The following is a 20,991-nucleotide window of genomic DNA, read 5'->3' on the forward strand; positions in this document are numbered from 1 at the left end:
ACAAGTGCACCACTGATTTAGCATTACAACAACATTGACAGTTTGGTCAAAGCAGAGTTAGAAGCAAAATTCACAACTTAATTCCCCCCCCCATACTTGCAGTCTTTATACTGACTCGAGTGACATTAATTGAGTCATCTTTCATTAGATCTCATACTTTTCCCTCTGAAGCCACAAAAAAGGCTCTATCCGCCTCTTTTTTTTTTACATATGCACTAGTGCTCCCCAAGACCTGTAAACATACTTTTATGTTGTGCTCCCCCTCCATGATTTTTTTTGAGTTGTGCTTACCACTGAAGTGACAGCTTTAGATGCTTGATAAGAATGGCAAAAAAAAAGTGCATTTCGGGTTAAATTTGGTATAATCAAAAACATTACATATTCAGCAGAAGCAGGGTAATTACCTTCAATATTGTTTGTGAATGCGGCACCAAGGTCTCTAACAGGGGAGTTTTCTGGTGAAGCTGATAAACCCCTATTCTAGGGTGTAAAAGTCAAAACTGGAAAAGAGAAGTAAAATTTAGAGTAAACTTTTTGTTCAAGAGGGATTCCATATGAAGAAAATCTAGCATACGGTCTGTGTTTTGATAAATAACACTTTCTTGTTGTATATAGTCCTTACAGTATATAAAGGGCCAGGGGGCCGACTGCTAGCACGGTCTGGATGAGATAAATAGCTGGGCTCTCGGATAAAACAGAAGGCTCTGATGTGTCCAGGCTACTGTGAAAATCTTCTAAAATTGGTGACTTGCTGTGAGCACCCTAAATGTTTTCAGGCAGCATCTGGGCATGGTTAAGGTGGCGATGATGGGTGCCAGCTCAAGCCAATTACAAACACCTTTTCCCAAAAGAGACAGCTTGTTCGTTCACTAAATTGGAACCGTATTCAGAGGACAGAGGTGGTGATGTACTGTCTACATTTCTGGAATAGGAGGCGCATGAAGGGGAGTTTTTTTTTTTTCAGTAAGAAATTGACTATGACCCTTAAAACAAAAAGAAATGTGCAGTATAGAGACTGTTTGGGTGTTGTATGCATCTGTGTCTGTGTGGTTACAATTGTGTGTCTATCCATCAATGTATCAGGGAGTGTTTCTGTGCTATGCTCTTTTTATTGAGGTTATTCATGCAGGAGTTATTGAGGGAAATCATTTTACAGCCAAATTATACTGTAATTATGGAGATGAGATGCTCTTGTTTAGAGACACAAACACAGAATGATGATGAGTGTGTGTGCGTGCGTGCGTGCGTGTGCGTGCGTGTGCGTGCGTGTGCTTGTACCTGCAGGGCATGCTGACGGTGTCAGATAAATTTGTATCTTAGGCATGCAAACAAACTTCTGATTCTCAGTGATCAATTGAAAAGAAGACTCAGCCTTCCTCTCCCCTCTAACCCATCTTCTCTTATCATCATTTCTCATTGGCTTTCTTCTCCTCTTCTTATGCACTCTCTTCCTCTCTGCAGTGTGTTTTTTCTCCGCTTTCACTTTTTTACCCACCATGGATGTGTCTTTCCTGATTTCTTTACCTACAGTATAGTGAGACGCTTCTCCTTCTTGTAGAGCTACACGTGTAAAAGAGCAGAGTGTGAGGGGCAGGAGAGAGAGGGGCTGGCAGTAACTGTACAACTGTCTGTTCACACAAACATCAGACCACATCAGCTACACAATGAGGAAAAGAACACACACAAACTTCTGAGTAACCCTGTGAACAAAGTTAACTGGGTGAATAATTATAATGCAGAATGTCAAACAGAGGATACTCACTGCTAACTGCTAATATTTCCAAAATAATGACCCTAAATCTGGATACCAGCTATCTCTTCCCTTCCATCTGACATTCTCATGAATATTAATGAATTACTGTAGAAAAGGCATATATAATTGGTCTGAATCTGTTCTTTCTCTTGACAGTGAACTACACGGCCTCTGATTTTCAGGTCTGGCTCAGCTCATATGTTTCTGGGGGTCTAACGTCAAGAGGAAATGTTACTAGATTGGATCTTTGCAAATTAATGAGAGAATGAGGCAATAGGTTACGAGAAGTCAAAACATTTACAAAACAGAGTTGCATCTAAATCACATTAGTGGTCAGCTACAAGTACATGGCATTGATTTCAGAAATGGTACCACTGGACATGACTACACAAACATTCACCCAGCACAAAAATAACACAACAGCCATGTCCACATTGACTCACCCTTTGGGTACAGCTCAACTAGGATGAATGTCTTTAGAAAGACATCGCTGTTAAAGAAATGTCCTGTCAGCTGAAAAACTCAACAAACTCCCTGATGAGTGAAAAGGCAACAAAAAAAACAAAACAATTCTACTAACAAATGTTGTAGCCAAAGCCTAAATGTCTTTTGTTAAGAAGTGTTAAAAACCCACTGGTTAGCTGGTGAACACCCGTTATTCACATAATGGCAAGATTGATTATAAGAAATAAAAACGGGCAATGTAAAATATAAAATATTATTGAGTAAGTAATCAAACCATATTAAGTAAGTAATCAAACCATATTAATCCTAGACAGTTTGTTCATTTGTTATTCACAGTCTTTAGAATTAAATTTATAATAAATGTAATAATCAATGTTTATGATATGACCATGATTCACACTGTCTTCCCTATAGCGATCAGCTGCGGCCATCCAGGAAGTCCCATATATGGTCGTACAGTGGGAAACGGCTTCAACCTCAACGATGTGGTCAGCTTCGTTTGTAATCGGGGTTATGAAATGGAGGGGCCTGCACGGGCTCAGTGCCAGGCCAACCGCCAGTGGAGCCACCCGCCCCCAACGTGTAAAGGTGGGGAGAAAAGTTAAGTGTATTCACCCCTAACCTTATTTATCCCTAACTTTTAATACCACCACAACTCTTATTATCTTTATTTCAATTTACTGCCTGACCCCATGGAAACCATCTTTATTTACCCCAACCCTTGTCATTATACAATCCATCTCTACCTCAAACTTTATAAAATGTAAATATCTCTGCTGTTATAACTGTTGGAACTATTATAACCAAGATAGTCTAAAAAGTTTACATTCTCTATTATGAAGTTTGCATTCTCTATTATGATGTTTTCCTCAATCTAATGAAGTTTTGAGGTAGATTAAATGCTCGACATCGCTCTAATTCTTTCCTGGCTCCAGCCTCAAGAATGGATTTTCTTTTTAGTTTTCGTTGAAACACTGGATGCTGGATCCAGGAAACACAAACTTGCCACCACGATCATCACCTACCATTCACCATATTTGCCAGCTCTTGTCATTTCCTCCAGCTTCACTTCATACTCATACTAATTACACCCCATATTATTTTACAGACCTCTAATCCCAGTGCAAAACACTGGAAGAAGAAAGAGGGGGAAGAGAAATGGCCCTCTCTGGTTCATGCCAAATAACACATACCTCTCTATCTGTTTATTTGTGTGTGTCCGTCTTTGTGTCTCTCTGTGTATAGTGGTCAATTGCTCTGATCCAGGCATCCCAGCCAACTCTATTCGGCAGAGTAAAATAGAGCATGGCAACTTCACCTTTGGCACAGTGGTTTTCTACGACTGTAACCCAGGCTATTACCTCTTCGGGTCACCCGTACTGACCTGTCAACCTACTGGACAATGGGACAAACCTCTTCCCGAATGTATAGGTTGGTGTGATTTTTCTCTCTTGTCTTTATAACCTTACGATCTGAGAGACACGCAACGGTGGACTCGGATTGTTATATTAGAAATACTCCGATGTTGTTTCTTTTTATTAACTGTCATGTCTTGTTCTCAAGAGTGTCATAAATTTTAGCAAGCAGTGTTTCTCTCTCAGTCGTGTATTTTTTTTTTTTCATCCTATAATCCTACTAGTATCTTTTTGTTTCTGAATCTGTGTCTTTAGTTCTTGACAGTGGTCACCGCAGATATCCTTGCAAAGCTCAAAATAAGCTGCCTATCCATATCTCATTTCTTTCCCTCTCCCTCTCTCTCCCTGTCTCTCTCTGGGTCTCCAGTTGTAGACTGTGGTCATCCAGGCTCTCCCCCTAACGGTGTGCTGAACGGAGATAAGTTTACATTTGGTTCAACAGTCCGGTACTCCTGTCTAGGCGGTCGACAGCTGAAAGGAGAATCATCCAGGACTTGTCAGCTCAATGGGATGTGGAGTGCCCCTATGCCCTTCTGCTCTGGTAACCATTTTAACCTCTATTGAATATACAGACATTAAAGTGCACACTATCCAAAGAAGAGATACTCTAGATAGATGGGAGGTGCAGATGAAAGGCAAGATGTCTTAAAACATGTGGAGTCAACAGAGTGTGGAGTAGTTCATGCGTTGAAGTCCTGCAGGCACACTTTCTTAACCCTTTTGCTCTTGATCGGAGGGATAATGAGAGGCATGGATAGACAGATAGAGGGCATGGTTACTGCATGAAAAGAGAATATATTAGTATCTGTCTGTTATAAAAGCTGTGGAGCATAACCTCTCCCTAAAGACATACCCGCACAACTGCCCTGGACCAGCAGAGACTTTACATTTTTTGGTTATATGAAAAAAACAACTCAACATCTCCATTTGAATCTATTGAGGAATGAAAAGATAAATGCTATTTCCTTTTTAAAAACAGAGTCATTTATATACAAAATGTTGTTTGAATAATTTGCCTATAGCACTCAAGCACAATGTTTATTTTGGGTGTTTTCAGACATGATAAAATATGGAAAAATATTTAAGGACTGCTCTATCCTACTGTACCACTGCTACCAAGCTGTCATATGCTCTTCTTACTTATTTATACAAGTTCTGTGCACTGCCACAGTGTGTAATGACTGTCACTGTCTGTTCCCCCAACATAGGTTCACTGTGTGTGGCTGTGTGTGTATGTACGCATACCCGTGTGTGTTCATGCGCCTTGTGATATTGTCACCGCCATGGCTCAGTGAGTCATTTTGCCCCACCGTTCCTGCTCTGCTCATATTTTGGGACTTTGACAGTGTGTAATTCAGGTCTCTCTCACAGCAGCAGGTGTGTCACGTATGTTACATGAATGAACAGTCGCGCTTTCACCCTGACCGGGTTGAAATGGGAAAAAGCTACAGTGTAATCTATGTAATTTAATCTTTAAATCATCAAACAATTAAGCCGATCTAACCTGCTTAACCTCATGTAACAAATATTTATGCAGATCAGTTTCATCTAAGCAGATGTGTTCATTTTCTCCAGCATTGGCTGTATTGTTTAGATGGTGGGAATATTGTGTACTGTAGATCCCCCACTGCTACTGTTCTGTAAACTGCTTTACACAAGCTTATTTCCTCCCTGCTGGATATATTGTATCTGCATATCTCAACACTTATTTAGCTGGATTCTCTCCAGACAGAGAGCCACCTCACCTTCCATGATGTCTAAACAAATGCTATACAGTTCTCACAGTCGGCTGTGGGGCATGTTATTGGCTCTCCAGAATAAGAGGCTCCCAGTTGCCACTTATGTAACTGACTAAAAACACATTACAGACGATTTGACTAAGAATAAATTGTTATTTACAGCAATGGCCCAGGGGAGACTCAAGGTGAGAGAGGGTAATAGTTGAGAAGCAGTGATTCATGCTTTTTACCTGGCAGGTCTGTGCCAGAGCCCTGTAGAAATGAATGCTCAGCCTTTGGTGGCAGTGTTAGCTCTGCAGTTATATTCAATAACTGCTGATAAGAAAATGGTGTTACTGATGTGATGTTAGTGATGTTACCCACTGGTATTTAAGGAGTCATTACTGTAGCTATGGTATGTTCTGATTAACTGGGGTAGAATTGAAGCCTCGAATCAAATTCCTCTCATGTTTTCTTTGTTGAGCATTAGTTGTTCTGACATTTTTGTGTTCATTGTTTTTCTAGTTTTAAAAATAGAATGAGATTTAAATAGACTGGGCAGTCTGCATTTGACTTGTATTTCAGTGTTAGATGTTATGCCTTGGCCTAACTGAGACCGTACTGTCCAAAAGAATTGAGATTTTAAAGCAGAAACATTCATTCAAGTTTTTTCATGGTTGAATGAAAAGAATAAACAAGATAAACAAGCGTGCCTTGTAAAGACACACATCTTGAATATTTATTTATCATGCCCGTGCAGTGGATGACCTTGGTTTTCTCTACACAGCTTTAAAAAGCAAAATGTTCAAATTCTGTGTCAGTATATTTGCCAGAAAAAAAACCCTAGGGTTACAACCAGCAGATAGTAAGCATAGTTTGTAAACAGCTAGCTTTGCTCAACTAAGGAAAAAAAGCGATCCACCCACTGGCACCTGTAAAACTCACCAATAAATAAGAAAGAAAGTGTAAAAACAACACAATGTGGTTTTATGGGGGTGTGTGCAGGTCTCTTTATTGGTAGGGTGCAGTCACTTCTTGTCCATGAGATTAGCAGGCAAATAGAGCAGATTTCAGAAAAGAAATTCAATTTTTATACTTAGATGTGACTGGGGATTTAACAAATGAGATATAATATGTTAATAAATGACCTTTAAAGGCTCTCGTTAGGAACCATATTAGTTCTTAACCAGATCATGGCTGTAACCACATACTTAAAGGAGAGTGGTAAGTGAATAGTCGTATTTCCTGAAATGTCAAAGTATTACTTTAATCTGTAGTTACTCAACACTGAGTGGCTGCTGCCTAAAAAAAAAACATTTGATAAGGAATTACATCATGTTCCAATTGTTTCATTAGTCTTCCCACATCTCCCTACTCGACTTCCTGCAGTAAGTCCTTGAAGCAGACGAGTGAAAATGTTATCACCTAGTCATTTTTTCTCATCCAGCATTAGGGGAAGGTCTGCAGGCCAGGGCAAAACAGCTCCAGCTCAGTAACACATGAATTTATCCAAGACAGAGTGCAGCCAAATCTTTCTATCGGATAGATGTTTGTGTGTTGCTGAGTGAGCGTGCAGATGAATGTGTGTGTCCGATTAGTGGTTGTTCCAAAGTCACCTGAGGGAAACAACAGATTAGTTTTCACACTTTGTCCCACAGAAACTTACACATATACACTGGGCACACATTCATGCGCACACACACGCACAGGCTTGCACCAGTAACATCAGGTAGATTGATTGTTCGTCCTGTTGAGACCTGATACACCTGAGGCTACATAGTGACTTTGGGTCGGTGTGCAGGCTTCCCATAGGAGTTGTGTAGGTGGTAATGTAGTGTCTCTGAAGGTACTGTGTGTGTGTGTGTTTGTGCGTGTGTGTATATACTGTACATGTGTGTGAGTGATGGAGCATTTTGCAATCTGTTCTTATATTCGGAAAGAAAAATAATTTGTTTTGTTATCGATCATTTCCCCTCTTTTCCGAGCTTTTAAAGACAAATAACAGGGACAGATTGTGGTAAACACTTATGTATTTATCTGTGAAACACTGAAATCCCAAGGCTTTACTAAAGATGTTAAGTCATTATGTGTTGTGCCTGTGCCTATGTGTAAGCTCAATTTAGAAACAGGCCTCTAGATATTTGCAGTGTAGTACAAACAGAGCCAATATGAAATTAGGTTATTTGTCAAAAGTATTAGGTAAAAAAACACAAAAACATTGCAGGTACATTTGGGAAATTTTTAAGGTAGCTGTTCATCACACATAGCAGCAACCTTTGTGTGATGTAATGGTTGATGGATGTGAATGTTGCTAGTAAATTTAAAACAGCAAAAAGAGTAGAAAACATCCACCCTGTGTTCTGATAGCTAGATCCAGAATTAATTAATCAGGTTGTGACAATAATTGTATGCACACATAAGTCAATGCAAATTTTATACCATTAGCAAAATAGGCAATAGTGACCAGAAATGTGTGAGCAGCCATATATTTATCTGAGCCTGTGCATTTGGTCGACAGTATGTGTGTGTGCTTCTGTGTGAAAGTGTGTGCGCTCTCAGAGGCGTGCTCTGTCTGTCAGGCAGAATTTGCTGACCGGGCGGCTCTGCAAGGGCAGAGTGAGGATCACACACACTCACTGCCACCCATCTACCCATCAGCACACTTACACACACACAGCACACACACATACACATCTCAAGGAAAGAATGTGCCCCCTGTCACCAGCATATGTACTACTATTTGTAAGCAGCCAGGAGCACCATGAGAATGTATTTTATTTAACATGGGATTAAATATTCAGCTCATATTGCTGGTTTTTGCTCAGAAATGCTGGTTTGATGTTTAAGTCATACATTCTCATTTCTGCCTCCGTAGGCGACACAGCTGGTTCCTGTGGCGATCCCGGCATTCCCTCCCATGGTTCAAGGGAACAAACGGATTTCAGGATCCGCTCCAAGGTTTATTTCAGCTGCTCAGAGGGCTACGATTCGATTGGTTCTGCTGAAAGGATGTGCTTTCCTAACGGGACCTGGTCCGGCACGCAGCCCTTCTGTAAACGTAGGAAGATACTTAATACCACTTAATTTCAACCCATCCAAACCCAGGACCTTGACAATGACCCAGTTATAGACGCACTGCACAGTCTAAGTATAGTCATAGAGCTGAAACTCATTGAAATGCACACGGCCTTCTCACACTCATTCTCTCCTTTTTTTCCACCCCAGCTGTCCAGTGTGGTAACCCTGGCACGCCCAGTAATGGCAGAGTCTTTCGTTTGGATGGAACAACGTTTTCTCACTCAGTCATCTACTCCTGCATGGACGGCTACCTGCTCACGGGTGCCACCACCAGGCTGTGTCAGGCCAACGGGACGTGGTCAGGAGTACAACCCAACTGTACCAGTAAGTTACCTGTTGTATATTGAAATTTCCTTTACAGATTATTATATTGATTTATTTATACATAATATAACAATACAGTATGTGATGCTCTAAAAGTAAATACAGCTCTCTGCAGTGTATTTCTGTTGCAGCTTTATTACTTTGAGTGTGAACACAGGAGGTGACTTGGAAGCTGAAGAGCCGACTGTCAGCTTTATGTATCACGTACTATATATAATCAGTATTAAATCCTTGCTTTGCGAGTCTGTAACCCATAAACATCACTAAACTCTGATGTGTGATTGTAAGGTTTCCTTTCCAGCCTTTTGCGACCCTATTTTATGTCCTGTTTTAAATTATTCTGTGACAGCGGAGGGTCTGAGTAATGAAATCAGCCTCAAATCTTCATCCTCCTGCTCCAGAGTTTATAGAGTGACATGAATAACCTTGATCGTTGTTTACTTTAGCTAATTTGCTTTTTGAACTCTAGGAGAAAATTCCCAAGAGTAAATAACCATAAAATATTATGCATCGTTCCTATATGAAATGTGACCAAAGCTGTGGTTGGAATGAATGTTAATCAGTGCTACTGTATGTTTTTCTCTAACTAAAAACATCAGCTTGTGTACATGCTTGTACAAAAAAATACAAGAGCTACCATTGGAATATAGCACTGACAATTGACATACTCCCAAAGTACCATTTAGAAATTTTGTTTCAAGGCGAACTTCAACTGTCTTGGGCCTCACATGAAGACAGTCTTTAATAGTATTTAAATGCCTTCCAGTTATCACTGACATTTCTGACTTTAATGCGCTATGCAAAGAAATACTATTCAGAATTTTCAGCTGTACGGGCCACAGAAACAGAAATGCTGAGAAACCAAAATTCTTAAATACAGAAAGAAAAAGTTTATAGCAATCCCTGACTTAAAGGAAATGGCTTTTACAGTAGATTACACTACATCTATTAACAGGCATGACAGTATCTGGGGTGGCTTTAAAAGCATTTAAACTGCCTATTAGACTATGAAGGACAGTGCGTTTTAAGTACAGTCAGGGGAATCCTAATGTGCCTTAAAAGAGTCCCAGGACAACCTCAGCCATTTTTGATATCACTGTTGTTTCATTCATGAGAAGTGAAGCCCATAAAGGAATGCAAAGAGATCACACAGTTCGATCACAGAGTCACTATCCACTGATGTCTCCACAACTTAAACTTGAATATTATGGATACTAGAGTACTGAGGATAATTAGTTATGTTAATTTAAAAATAGCAGCAGCTACTTGTCAAAGTTTCATCACTAAAATTTAGACCCAGAGCCCATACACTGTTCTAGTTAGGTCATCTCTCACAGCAACTTTGAAATTCCCGAGACAAAGTCTTGCCGCTTACAGACTTAATTTTGAACTTTGCCATTCTGATGTTTATTTATCAGATGGTCCTCTCTCTGGTCTAGCACATTTAAGAACTACCACAACCACTCTCTCACCTTCATTGACCCTCTGTCTTATTTTTTTTACTTCCTCTTATGCTGTCCTTCATCATTCAACACCATAGTGTATTGCCAACACAAAAGAATATGTATGCAGGAGCAATATTTTCAAATATCTTGTGCGGTGGCATGAGCGTTATGTGAGCAGCAATCTTAATCTTTGTGCCATCGCTTTGACTCCAATCTTATCCAACCTCTCTCTATAGTGATAAACTGTGGAGATCCAGGTGTGCCAGCTAATGGCCTCCGCTACGGAGAGGACTTCACAATTGGCCAGAATGTCTCCTTCCAGTGCCAGCCTGGATACAGAATGGAGGAGGATGGGTCACCTCAGAGGACATGCACCCAAAATGGGACTTGGAGTGGGAATATGCCCATATGTACAGGTAATTGAATTATCAAAACTCTGCTTCAGCTCTAAAAAAAACAAAACAATGAAACTGTGCTGTAAAACCAGAGGTAAAAAATTATTTCCATGTTTACAATCTAATGTATTCATAAGTGAACTCTAAATCCAACTAAGACTGATCCAGCAGATTCTGCTCAGTTAGCTGTCAGTGCCTCTGTAGGGAAAACTATAAATACAATACAGTCCAAGTCACATGCACTGTAATAGCTTGTAAGTGCTGTAATTAGTTTAAACTGCTTCTATAACTGGACTTGATTAAAAGTCTTCCCAGACAAGACAATCTAGCAGCTATTTACACTGGAAAATTTGAGCGACAGTAAAATTATAAACAAATTTTCCAATCACTGTGTGAAATCCCCCTCACCACAGCTGTGCGCAGCACAGGGCAGAGTTGTTAGCTGCATCACATAAAGCTGCTAAAAATTTGATGTGTGCATTTTTTTTATTCCCCTCACCCTCTTTCCTCACCTCTCTCTCTCCGTCCCAGCGGTGACCTGCCCGACTCCCCCTTCCATCAGTAATGGGGTACTGCAGGGCAGTGACTTTGAATGGGGCAGCAGCGTGAGTTACAGTTGCTCACCTGGATACGAGCTCTCATTCCCTGCTGTCCTGACCTGCGTTGCCAATGGCACCTGGAGCGGCATGCTGCCACAGTGCTTACGTAAGCGCACACACATACACAAATGCGGTACACATGCATTTAACCCGGCCAAGTGCATGTTGCCTGTTATTATTCTTTATCAAACATCAATTACAGTTGGAGGCAAAAATCAAAGTTTGTCCTTGGGATACACCAAGAATGGGAGTGCTTGTCAATATTGTTAGCACTGCATACTGAAATAGGATTGTGTTTGTGTGTGTGTGTGTTTGTGTGTGTGCACAGCCAAGTTTTGTGGTGACCCCGGTACTCCAGTCGGTGGTTTCAGAGAAGGACGAAGTTTCATCTATCAATCAGAAGTGTCCTTCACCTGTGCTCCACCTCTTATTCTGGTCGGAACATCAACCAGGCTTTGTGAAAGTGACGGTGACTGGAGTGGTACGCAGCCACGCTGTATCGGTAATTTAATTCCTTTATTCTCTCTTACTGTCTTTGGTTATGCAGTTTGTTTTAATGTTGTGCTGGTGTTTTGTTTTTTTGCAGAAAAAGCTTGTTTTGCTCTATTAGCCAATAGAAATCAATTCTAGCTCCCTCTCATTCTTAATGTTCATTAAGTCACATGCAAAAAATCAATCGTTACTCTGAGCTACAGTACAGGTAAATTTTGGTCACTACCAAGAAAGTATTGATATATTGATACTCAGCCCCACAGGTCTTAGTCAAAGCACTGTAAATCTGAATAAATCCATGAGTTAAGAAAGTTCCTCAGTATTATGTCTTGCCACTAACTCTCTAACTCTGCTTTTAACCTCCACCAAAAATTGATTTAAGATTTTACTGATTATTTTTTAATAGTTCCTGACTTTATCATCAATCATCACCCCCACATGAGCTGGAGCACAGCCTGGTATCCTCAGGCAGGGGTGTCTCACCCACTTCAAAGTCTGGGTTTAAAATTAAAGGGCTGTGATGGTTGGTCACTGGAGCCCCTAGACCTTTGAATGATATTTCTCAGGAGGTAAAATAAGTATCTTCCTTTAAATAACATATCAGAGCAGAGTTTTAAAGACTTTCTTTTATGTCGTCCCATTGCTGCACATAGGTTTCTTTTGATTAATATTATTTTTGTTTATTTTTTATGTGTTTACTTTCCTGCCTGACAATTTGTGTGGGCTTGTAACCTGTGAAACACATTATTTTGTTGATGCTCGCTCACTAGGGAGCCTGAATTGGTGTCGGATAATTCCCCTGCCTAATGATCGTGGCAATTAATGACCCATCATTATGGAGTTGATGGCCACATTTCAGTTTACTCAGGGGTTTGCTGTGTAGAGCAACTACTGTTCTGTCAAAGTTAAAGTTACAGAGACTTATTGGAATAATAACAAGCAGTGGCTGGAGGTTCATCTGAGACAATCTTGTTAATGAAAAGACAGCGCCTTAAAGGATTCCTGTGATGGGAGTGAAAGTATAATTTCCAGATTGACAACTCCTCCTTATAAAACTGCTGCTCTTTGTCACCGCAAGAAAGAATCAGTATCTCACCCAATTATTCTAACTTTGTGTGTGTGAATGAAGATTACAACCTTGTGTGTCTTCAGACTCGACTTCAAATAATCCAGAGAATGAACTGAGTGTTTAAGTTGGTTTTACTGGATGGATCTTGCTGTGTCACTTTTCACTCGTATGATGGCTCAGTTTATATTCCAGCACCCACTAAAAGCATTTCCGTTGCCTCCTTCACAAAGCCCATTTGGAGAGAGTGCTTACACGCAGATCACAAATGATGGCAGAGTGCCATTTCACAAATGATTGTCTTCAACAAATTGCAGACATTGTTTTAAGTCTTGCATGGTTTTTACATCCCCCAGAGTCACATGCATGTCGTTTGTTTTTATTGGTGAAATGTGCAGGACTCTCACCAGGCGCTTTAATAGACCCGGTGTTTTCTCTCAAAACAACATCAGTTCTTTGAGACACAGATTCCACAGGATGTCGGAAATATTATTTTTAGATTCTGGTCTGTGTGGACCTTATTGCATCACATACTTTCTGCAGGTTTGTCAGCTGCACATTCTAGCTCACATGTTCTACCATATTGTTATTGTGTTAATTTCAGAGCTGGCAACTGGGGAGGACACTGAAATTAACTGAAGTCATTGTCATGTTAATGAAACCCAGTTGAGTTGACTAAGTAGTCATTATAAGATGGTAAATTATATTTATAAAGGGGTGCACATGGTCAGTAACATCACTCACATAGGCTGTGGGCTTCAAAAAATGATTGATTGGTATTAAAGGACCCAAGTGTGTCAAGAGACCATTTCTCTCATTACATCATGGACTTTTGACACAAAGCTGATTACATATTTATGTAGATTGACACTGTATAACTTGTTATTCAGAAAGCTTTTGTGATGCTTCACTTCCTTGAGGATATGGAACAGTGTGAAAAAATATAACATATGGAAACTGAGAAAGATCTGCATCTTTGAGGGAGGTTATATACAGAAGCAAGTGCATGTCGGAAAACATCTGATATAAAAAAAAGTCAGGGTCTTACAGGGTAAGTAGAGATAACAGAAAATGTGGCTGCTCATAAGTAAGACAACACCAGTACACACTGTAACTTACAGCATTTAGTAAAAGGCTTCTGGAAACGGGAATCCACATCCAACTTCAAACAAACTACTGCTATCTGGGGATTAAGAAGAAAATGAGAGGGGATATTCAGCACACATTACAAATGGTCCCACTGGGTCAATTCAGCACCACATGTGATGTTTCGAGCACCACTTCACATGTCTGATTCAGAGCAGGTGCTTAAACAGCAGGTATGGTGATGAATTGTAATAAATGAGGGCTTTTGTAATGAGAACAGACACTTGACTCTTTGTTCCTTCATAGCACTAGATAAGGCTCGCATCCAGGACTTTTCGAGCTGCAGTAAAGTCAAGCATTCCTTGTGAAACAGATGATCTAAAAATAGAAGGTACCCTCTGAAATGTTTCTTCATTGATGTAAGGACTTCATCTATACCTACTGAGAAAGAAGTACTTATAAGTGCAAGGATGCTGCTTGTGAGGGGAAATCTTTCAGTTCTGTAAAGTGATTGTTTTTTTTAAGACTGGGACACACACCACACACACACACACACACACACACACACACACATAAAGTGGCTCTCAGTGCTGCTTTGTGTTTTTTTCTCTGATGGAAGTGAAGTGAGAATGTGGCGTTGAGTGTTGGCTTCTGTGTGTGTGTGTGTGTGTGTGTGTGTGTGTGTGTGTGTGTGTGTGTGTGTGTGTGTGTGTGTGTGTGTGTGTGTGTGTGTGTGTGTGTGTGTGTGTGTGTGTGTGTGTGTGTGTGTGTGTGTGTGTGTGTGATTTATTAGTGTGTGATTGCAGCTGTATGTTAGTGTGTGATGTGTATTACTATGTGACTGAAACAGAATGAGTTTTGAGGCGAAGCAGCCTGCTCTTTAAATAAGACAGACGAGGGAGGAGGGGTTGGGTGGGCAGAGCGAGATACAGTGGCATGGAAAGATAGAAGGAGAGAGGAAGAGAGCAGTTAGAGAAAGAGGGAGAGAGAGTTAAAGGAGACAGCGACGAGAGAGAGAGAGAGAGAGAGAGAGAGAGAGAGAGAGAGGAGGGCAGTTAGATAGGTACAGGAAGAGAGAAGGAGTGGTAGGGGTGAGGTGGAGGGGGGGTGGAGAGTGAATCTGTCATTTCGGAAGCTGTATTGAATCGAGCTCTGCGTCAGGATGTGCTCTACATGCTGATGACCCTGCCACACTCTCTCTCTCTCACACACACCCACAGTCACACACACACACACACTCTCAGAGCCGGCCTAGCTTCGTTTTCTGACAAAGCACTACTGCCCCCTACTGTCCTGCCTGGAATACATAACCCACTGTTACCATGACAACAGAGGAGAGGAAGGGGAGTGTTAAGAGAGGACACATAATGCTACTGCTAATTTATCTTTCTTTTAGATTTTGTGTGTAATTACTTTCCACTCTTGTCCTTTTTCTTCTCAGAACCGACCAAAACCAGCTGTGATAACCCAGGCATGCCGCGCTATGGCTCTTTAAACCGGACCTACGGTTTCAAGGTAAGAGATGTGCTCCCATAAGCTAAATCGGTAACTACCTCCCTACTCAAGAGAGAGATTAATTTGCCACCCAATCATGAATCTTGTGGTAAAATCCAATTACAAGGGAGAGAAATGCGAGGAAAGAAAGAGGGAAGACAAAAGCTAAGATCTGTGTTTGTAGCTGTTGGTTAAAACAAAACAAAACAAAACAATACCTTCAAATATATCAACTTGACACCAGCAACTTGTGATTTTTCACCTTTTTACAACATTTTGTAATTCACACAACTAATTGATTTATGAAGATGTTACTTGTCAGGTAAATTAGTTGCAGTCCTGTTTGGTACTTTTGCAGCTTATCTGCCTTTATTTGGTAGTGTTTACAAAGCAGTCAGACACAAGCCTCAAACCTCCTCAGCCAGACATAACTTGAGGAAGCTGTGATTACATGTGCAGCATATTGAACTATTCTACTACTTATAAGCCCCTTCACCTGCCACCAGGGGGGAAACACTATCCATGGAAATACAGAGTCAATTTCACTATTATGTGAATAAATGACTACAGTGTTTAAAGATAACAGAATAACAACTTGACTTGAAGCCTGGTATTAGCTTTGACCTTAGATTTTAGAGCGCATTTGTGCACAGAACAAGGATTGACCTTATCCTCTATTAATTACAGCAACAACAATCATTAGTGTCACGGAAGGGTGGCACTCCTGTAATCCTGTGGATTTCTTCTCATTCTTCATCTTCCATCCAAAATTTGGATTTGCTTTTCCTTGGTTTTTCTAATGTAAATAACTTGTTTATATTATTACTACAGGTCTCTCAATCCGTGACCTTTCCTAAATATATGTGTTTGATGGCTTCTGAAGCCCACAACATATTAAAAGTAGGACAGCACACGTGCGTATGTGTCTGATCACACATAACACAGAGACAGGTTGATAGCTCCTCAGTGTTAGTGCTCAGAGAAAGACGATTGTATGTCTAATATCAAAATAGACTAGAAAAAATCCCGACCTGTCCTTCAAACATAATGCACTGATTAGATTTTGAAGTCAACCGTGTCTAGTATGCAAAGTGAGAATTTTTTTTACTTACACTCAGTAAATCTCAAGTTTTACCAGTGTTTACCAGTGTGTTTGAATTCATGCAATTGCTCTCAACATGATAAAAATGTATTCATCATTGATGTAGTATTTCATTTTGAATAAACTAACATTTTTATTGCACATGGTATTTGTCAGTGCAACTCAAATTCCTCGTACAGTAATAGTGTACTTTATGTTGCATGTTCCCTAAATACAGTATACACATTCCCTAAATACAGTATACAAATTCTCTTTACCTCTGTCTGTGTTGCTTTGCCTCATTCTCCCTCTCTGTCTCTCTGTACAGGTGGGAAGTGTGGTGTCATTTCAGTGCCAGCCAGGTCATTTGATTCAGGGCTCTTCCTCTAGAACCTGCCAGCCTGATCTGACGTGGACCGGGACGCAACCCGAGTGCATACGTAAGAAATATAACCATCCCTTCAAATGGTTAACTTGCCACCCCTCTGTCATAACTGCCATCAGATTCAGACTCAAGTGCACAAAACCCATCTCCCCCCTTCTAGCCCATGCCTGTAAGCAGCCAGAGAGCCCGCTCCATGTGGATGTGGTGGGGATGGATCTGCCTGGTTTTGGCTACACCTTGGTGTACAGCTGTCAGCATGGCTACTTCCTGGCAGGAGGCTCTGAGCACAGAGTCTGCAAGAGTGACGGCACTTGGACCGGGAAGATGCCTATATGTCGAGGTAAAGGGTTTGCTTTCCATGTTTTGTAATGTTTTAAATGTCACCTGCATTTGATTAATGAATGCTACGCAGACTCATTAGTGAACAGGTAGGAGCATTGAGCATGTCTTGCTCAAGGACACTTTTTCAGTGCACGCAGACGTGCCAGCTGGAGTAGGGTGAGATTTCCTGGTTGGGTGGTCAGCCCGTGGACTGGTAGTGAGTCTGGCAGAGCTGTCACAAAAATACTAAAACGATACCCTGTGGTGTTTTGTATCTTCATCATCCATGTCCAAACAGGTGAGGATTTAAATTCATCACCTCTCTTGAGTCCTTTTTTTCTTCCCCTACTAACTTCACTTTATACAGTGAGCTAGCAGTGATAGACTGTGTTGATCCTAAACTGCCTGGAGAAGAGCTACCTGGGAAGATAGCGTGACCTATTAGTCATCACCTTTTATCTCACCCTGATACTCACCAGGGATGTACTCGAACTCAATCAATACTTGCCAAAACAAATGTCAGTTTAGTAGCTCTGGAGCTTTTGATGTACTAAGCTACAGGATCTCTATAATTAAATCATCCATTTTTAAATTTCCACTTCTTTCTGACTCCTCATCCATGTTGGCATAAACGTTGAGATTGAAAGTCCATTCTTGACCTTGGAAAGAGCTGAAGAGTAAACAATTTCACCAAAGGTCCATTTAGTAGCTATTCTGCAGCCTTTGATCGTATCACCAAAACCTCTGTCAATAATGCTGCAACGTGTTGTTTTTCCAGGATGTATATGAACTGCCAGTGTGTACACTATTTGCACCTATAAATCCTTGAACTAATTTAAGTTTTTGTCTGATTCATCAAGAAATGTTAAGAAGTGAGGCTTTAAAGCCTCTGTGCAAAGAAAAGCTGCAAGCTTCTGTTCTGAAATCATTCCACCAAGGCCGCCACCCTTTTGCCCTGAAGTAGCCTTCAAAATTGGAGCACTCTCTGATCCAATTTGAGATTCTAGGGCAAATACTCTCTCTTGCTTGCCTTTACTTGTTGGCAACAATGGCTGCATCTTGAAGTGATGACAGAAGCTGTTCTGAATGGTCAAACCGAAGTGTCCTAAGGCCACTTTTAAAAGGATCTAATATGCACTGCAATTTTTGGCCATGAACTCTGTTTGTTTTGCTCGGCCTACAAATAACCATTAACAGGGTTTATTTTGGGAACACTTTTTCAGCATGTCTTACTTACTATGTGCATCTGTGACTAATAGTAATCAGCACTGCATTCTAATTTGGTGATTTGGTAGGAAAAAGTGCTCTCCCCTGGTTGCAACAGCTGATGGACTTGAAAATCAAACAAGCAAACTGAAACAAGCATAATGTTTTTTGCACAGTCACCTCCTGGATTTAACAAAGCTAATAGGTAGACATTGGATAATAACTGCATGGATGATTATGTTTCAGCTGGCAACAACCTATTTAACCCTAACTGATGCAGTCTCATTTCTTCAACAACCATGTTGGAAGACATATCCTGTGGTCGTGGAAAAGATGTAAATCTTTTCAGAAGGGTCAAATTATTGGCATGCATGAGACTACTAAAATTGGGTTAAGAACTGTCCAACGCATTATTAAAAAATAGAAGGATAATGGAGAACCATCATCTTCAAGGAAGAAATGTGGTCCAATGTGACCATAGAGTCCAGACCTTGAGAATCTTTGAAAAATGAATGCAACTCTGGACGGAAATAAATGTTGTGACATTGCAGAAGCTTATCGAAACGATGCCACAGGAAATGCATGCCATAATCAAAGCTATACTGTAGGCAGTCCAACAAAATATTAAAGTGTGTGACTTTTTCTTTGGACGGACAGTGTATTTCACCTTCTACTTCTACTGCGTGTGTTCACAGCGGGGGAAAAGAAGAAACCTGTGAAACCAGCAACAGGAACTCCCAGTCCAAAACTAAACGGTCAGTTGTGATACAGTATTTTCGATTCCAGGATCATACAGTCATATAATTTGTCTGTTCTAACTCTCTGCCTTTCATTTCACACGGAAGAGATCCTATAGCTAATGTATGAGCAAGTTTCTGTAACTATCAAAGCAGTGAGCATCCCTTAACTCCACAGAAACATGTTCCCTAAAGGCACACATTGAATCTTGTCCCTTACTAACAGTGTCTGTTTATGAATTTACTGTAGTTAATTCAAGCAAACAACAAAAAACAGATGTGTTGCAGTTGTGAATGTTGATCAATAAATATTGTTTGAAAAATAAAAAAAAGACAGAGTAGAGTTTGTTTCTGCTCTGCTCTTTTTGGTATATATTGTTTTGTTTTTTTCTGTTCTGCTCATGTGTGTCCTTTTGTATTCTATTCTATGTCTTATTCTCTATTATTTTCTGTTTGAGTCTGCTCTACTCTCTGCTCTACTGTTCTTCTCTGTTCTATCATATTTGTTGCATTTCATTCATATTTCACTCTGTTCTATTGTGTTTTGCTCTGGTAAATTGCCTGCCATTCAATTTTGTCACTGTTGTATGTTCTGTTCTGTAGTTCCAGATGACGTCTTTGCTCCTAACTACATATGGAAGGGTTCCTATAATTACCGTGGGAGGAAGCAGCCCATGACACTGAGCATCACCAGCTTCAACTCCACCACAGGAAGAGTCAACGTTACACTTAGCAATGGCAACATGGAACTGCTCCTATCAGGCAAAGCTCATTATGATTAATTATACCCCACATACAATACTATATTGTAGTGTGATGTGGCATGACAGCATACGTCACAATAACACCCCATGAATATGTCATAGTACTGTACCTACATGGTTCTATATTTAAGATTAATATGGAGCCTTTGTTATCAACACCTTTGCTGACAACACATTATATTGTTTCTACTGGTTGATTTTCACTATACTGATGCTGTCAGCTTCTTTTGAATGTTCTTACTGTATTTTCCCCCAAAGCTCAAATATACACATACACTTATTCACACACAGACCTCCCAGGGTCCAACAACAGCGTCAGCAGGGGGTTAAGACCTTATTAAAATACTAATCCTGTTGAAGCTAGAATTGGTTCCTAGAGTAGCAGAGAGCACAAACACCATATCACATAACCATACAGCTATCAGACGTTTAACATCCATCTTCTGGCTTAAAGGAGCAGCTTTAGATCAATAACATCTGAAGCTGTGCTCACATAGGCACCAAAAGGCCAGTGCCCAGCTGCATAAAACTTGGATGTTTTTCATCCTGAGATTTCTCCCAAGATTTCAGTGTGTGTGGGTGTGGGTGGTGGGGTTGGGGGGGTACAAGAGTGAGAGAGAGAAAGGAGGGGGGCAACAGAAATAGAGATGATCCTAGACTCAAGTGATGAAGATGAGGGAATTATTTCATATTTACCTAACCACTGTACTTCAGTGAGCAGTTCAACCTTTTGGGAAAAGCACATATTTTCCGAGTAAAATATTACTAATCTGCTCAGCCTGGTGTACTGACTAGCTTAGCATAAAAAACTAAACCCATTAAACAGTTGGCCTGGCTCTGCCAAAAGTGAAACATTTAAAATGTCTAAAGATGAACACACACTGTAGTGTGTACCGTAGGCACAGAGAGATCCCAAAAAAACAGCAAAATGCACCAGGACGTAGAAACTCATCCTGCAGTAGGCATGATTGGAAATTTTCACCAAATTAAGTCATCACTTATAAAACATCTAGGCTGCATAATTTAGTTCAGGTTATCTACTAATCATTGCTGCTCACTGGTGCACGGCAGGTTGACCACGTGGTAAGTGATAATATAGCAGGTATAAAACTTAAAGTAATAATAAAAAATCATCAAACTAATCATAACTATTGCCTTACACTGATG

At 40.4% G+C, this 20,991-nt stretch overlaps 1 protein-coding gene across 1 annotated transcript in view; it reads left to right on the forward strand.

The window, feature by feature from the left end:
• Positions 1 to 20,991, forward strand: part of csmd3b (CUB and Sushi multiple domains 3b) — a gene marked incomplete at both ends in the record, with an annotated part of 321,253 nt that overhangs the window by 295,694 nt on the left and 4,568 nt on the right. Inside the window, 13 exons of the mRNA XM_083981903.1 lie at positions 2,633 to 2,818; positions 3,464 to 3,649; positions 4,001 to 4,174; positions 8,227 to 8,409; positions 8,577 to 8,753; positions 10,435 to 10,614; positions 11,125 to 11,298; positions 11,521 to 11,694; positions 15,278 to 15,351; positions 16,740 to 16,851; positions 16,957 to 17,136; positions 19,019 to 19,078; positions 19,664 to 19,822. Of these exons, the coding sequence (XP_083838029.1) occupies positions 2,633 to 2,818; positions 3,464 to 3,649; positions 4,001 to 4,174; positions 8,227 to 8,409; positions 8,577 to 8,753; positions 10,435 to 10,614; positions 11,125 to 11,298; positions 11,521 to 11,694; positions 15,278 to 15,351; positions 16,740 to 16,851; positions 16,957 to 17,136; positions 19,019 to 19,078; positions 19,664 to 19,822 (2,019 nt within the window). The remainder of the gene's footprint in view (positions 1 to 2,632; positions 2,819 to 3,463; positions 3,650 to 4,000; positions 4,175 to 8,226; positions 8,410 to 8,576; positions 8,754 to 10,434; positions 10,615 to 11,124; positions 11,299 to 11,520; positions 11,695 to 15,277; positions 15,352 to 16,739; positions 16,852 to 16,956; positions 17,137 to 19,018; positions 19,079 to 19,663; positions 19,823 to 20,991) is intronic.

The sequence above is a fragment of the Trachurus trachurus genome (assembly GCF_905171665.1).
Source record: "Trachurus trachurus genome assembly, chromosome: 11".
In the NCBI taxonomy this organism is placed as follows: Eukaryota; Metazoa; Chordata; class Actinopteri; order Carangiformes; family Carangidae; genus Trachurus; species Trachurus trachurus.